Here is a 2,793-nt window from a genome sequence, read left to right as displayed (position 1 = left end):
TTATTCACTACAGAAAGAAAAGAAGAGCCACTGTAACTGAGTCTGCAAGAGTGCATGTTGTATCCGCAATTCATTGCGTGTGATTCGCTCTTGCCCTGCATCAATTTCTTAGTGCGCAGGACCGTCCTTGTCTCTGTGGGTTGCTAGTTCCCCCTGTTTCTACAAATTGAATCCTGAAAAATACCAGGAATCCTGAAAAGATAATTGGCTAGGGTGTGACGTGAGCCTGACGTGTGTGTGATGTTGTTTTTCCTCCTGCAGCAGTACAAACGTGCTGGACAGCATCGCGATGCAGTGTCGCGACCCACAGATCGTCATCCACTGGAACGCGCTTAGTGATGCCACCCATGCCGCGATGAAGCTCAACATCACGTCGCAGGGCTACGAGACGATATGCAGGTACGTGGTATGAGGTCGCAGGGCTACGAGACGATATGCAGGTACGTGGTATGAGGTCGCGGGGGTACGAGACGATATGCAGGTACGTGGTATGAGGTCGCGGGGGTACGAGACGATATGCAGGTACGTGGTATGAGGTCGCGGGGGTACGAGACGATATGCAGGTACGTGGTATGAGGTCGCGGGCGTATGAGATGATATGCAGGTACGTGGTATGAGGTCGCGGGGGTATGAGATGATATGCAGTGTATGCGGTATATGCAGTACAAGACGACGTGACTGTGTGAAGGTGCCAAGTAACTGTCTTACTGTGTGAATGTGTCCAGTAACTGTGTCTTACTGTGTGAATGTGTCCAGTAACTGTCTCTTACTGTGTGAATGTGCCCAGTAACTGTCTCTTACTGGCTCATCGTTACTGTGTTTTAGAACATCACTCGCGATTCACATCCACACTACATCAGTGCGCGTTATCTACAGGGATGGCCGCATCGTCAAGCTATCACACGAACCGCACGAACTCACCAACGTGCTTCTGGGTGTGGTAAGCATCTCTTCTTGCCATCTCAATGTCTGCATGTGAGCCTGTTCTGGTACCAAAGTATAACTACACGGTATGTCAGGGGTAGAAGTTAACTTTTGAACAAAGGAGTCCAACGGACACCCTACCCTCAAAAAGAGGGAGTTTGCAGCAAAATGAAGGAGTCCGCAGCAAAAAGAGGGAGTTTGCAGCAAAATGAAGGAGTCCGCAGCAAAATGAGGGAGTCCGCAGTCTGAAGTTCAAAACTAAAGCTTAACAACAATAACGCATGTGCTTATTTTGAAGATTCGTGCAATGCACGTCTGCCAAATTTTCCTTTGGACATTTGCTGTAAAAATACGGTAATTCCACGAGGCCGTGCTCTGGAACGAACTATAGTTAGTATAGCAGAATTTTCAGGGAGTCACTCGGACTCCTGTATATGTCAAATCAGGGAGTTCGTCAGTAAATAAGGGAGTATTTGACTCCGGACTCGTGTTAATTTCTCACCCCTTGTACCCTGTCTACGTACAGCCCTTCTGCCTCGCACAATCGACAACATGCAATGTTATATATGTGTGAATGTCCATGTAGAGGAATTGAGGATATGATAGTATAAAACTCCTTGTCTTTGGTGTAAATATTTATAGCATAAAAAAAGTTTCGAGCAGTTTGAACTATGATCAAGACTGGATGGTTGATAATCGAGTTCTTTTAAGGATACACTCAGCGCTGCATGTGAAATTTCATTGATTTTTCATTCTTATTCAATTGTTAACACTAGGTGTCACCTCTGTACATACTTATTTCGCCATATACCGATGCATGTGATCTTTCAGTGCGTATTGATTGCCCGTCTACATACGTGCGTAGTAAGCTGTGGTCATTTAAACACACATGTACATGTGGTTGTGCCAGAATCATCAGCATGATCAGCACGAACCTTCCTACAACCATGAACGGCCAGTGGTTGGAAATAACATTTATACCTCAAAACAAGAGACCGTGTTTGTTGATGCGTAGCTTAGTGATGTCATGTAGTACACAGCGTTTGGTCATTTTGCATCTAATTGCGGGCACAATTGCGTGCAAAAGCTCGAGTGTATCCTTAAATTGCCATGATCATATCTATCGATTAAAACTTTACAGGGACCAGCAACACGTTTTAGTGCCAATTGTAATGATACTCAGCATGGAAAATTTTGATTTTTGTTGACTTGAAGGATCGGTCATTCATTGCAGGTATCAGTACACAACATCAGTGCACTACAGAGTCTTTCGAAGCTCATGAGCTGGCAGATCCTCTCTACCTGCATGAACCTAGGAGTTGGCGAGGTTGAGGCACTTGGTAATGCATCTGCTGTCGTCATGGCTTCTCCGTCGGGAGAGAGGTATAGCCAATAGCACGCGTTGCTGCATTTGTTAGTAGTGACAGCACCTATATTTAATTACACTAAACTTTTTAACAAATTTACGATACAACAGTGTTATACTTGTTTCTATTTTGCACAAGTAATTGTATGACTAATATTGTCTAAGAACAATCTATAAAAATGGAAACCTTTTCTGAAATGGTGAAATGCACGTAAATGCGCGGTATTCTGTCTGCTATGTAATGAAATAAGAAGCACTTGAGTGCCAGTTATGTAGTGAAGCCACCTCTATAGAACAGCCACCTGTCTATAAATGCTGATTTTAGCGTTTCCCTCGATTTGCCATTATATACAGACTCGACTGTATTTCAGGATAGTAGACATACTGACGCATTGCACTTTGCATTTTCAGGGTGCTCGCGATCAAGAGCGGCCCTATCAGTGGGGTGCGCGTCTACGTACAGGGTCTCCCAGGCAACACAGAGCAGCGACGCCAGCACCTTG

The 2,793-nt window shown here is 44.8% G+C and overlaps 1 protein-coding gene across 2 annotated transcripts in view; it reads left to right on the top strand.

The window, feature by feature from the left end:
* Positions 1 to 2,793, top strand: part of LOC106815363 (mediator of RNA polymerase II transcription subunit 17-like) — a 32,781-nt gene that overhangs the window by 12,261 nt on the left and 17,727 nt on the right. For both annotated transcript variants that reach the window (XM_014819813.1, XM_014819814.1), the window contains 4 exons: positions 262 to 399; positions 826 to 940; positions 2,159 to 2,307; positions 2,702 to 2,770. In XM_014819813.1, coding sequence (XP_014675299.1) covers positions 262 to 399; positions 826 to 940; positions 2,159 to 2,307; positions 2,702 to 2,770 — 471 coding nt within the window. The remainder of the gene's footprint in view (positions 1 to 261; positions 400 to 825; positions 941 to 2,158; positions 2,308 to 2,701; positions 2,771 to 2,793) is intronic.

The sequence above is a fragment of the Priapulus caudatus genome, unplaced genomic scaffold (genome assembly GCF_000485595.1).
Source record: "Priapulus caudatus unplaced genomic scaffold, Priapulus_caudatus-5.0.1 Scaffold1099, whole genome shotgun sequence".
Lineage (NCBI taxonomy): Eukaryota > Metazoa > Priapulida > Priapulimorpha > Priapulimorphida > Priapulidae > Priapulus > Priapulus caudatus.
The sequence above is the reverse complement of the archived record's forward strand: the minus strand, read 5'-3'. Positions and strand labels throughout refer to the sequence as shown.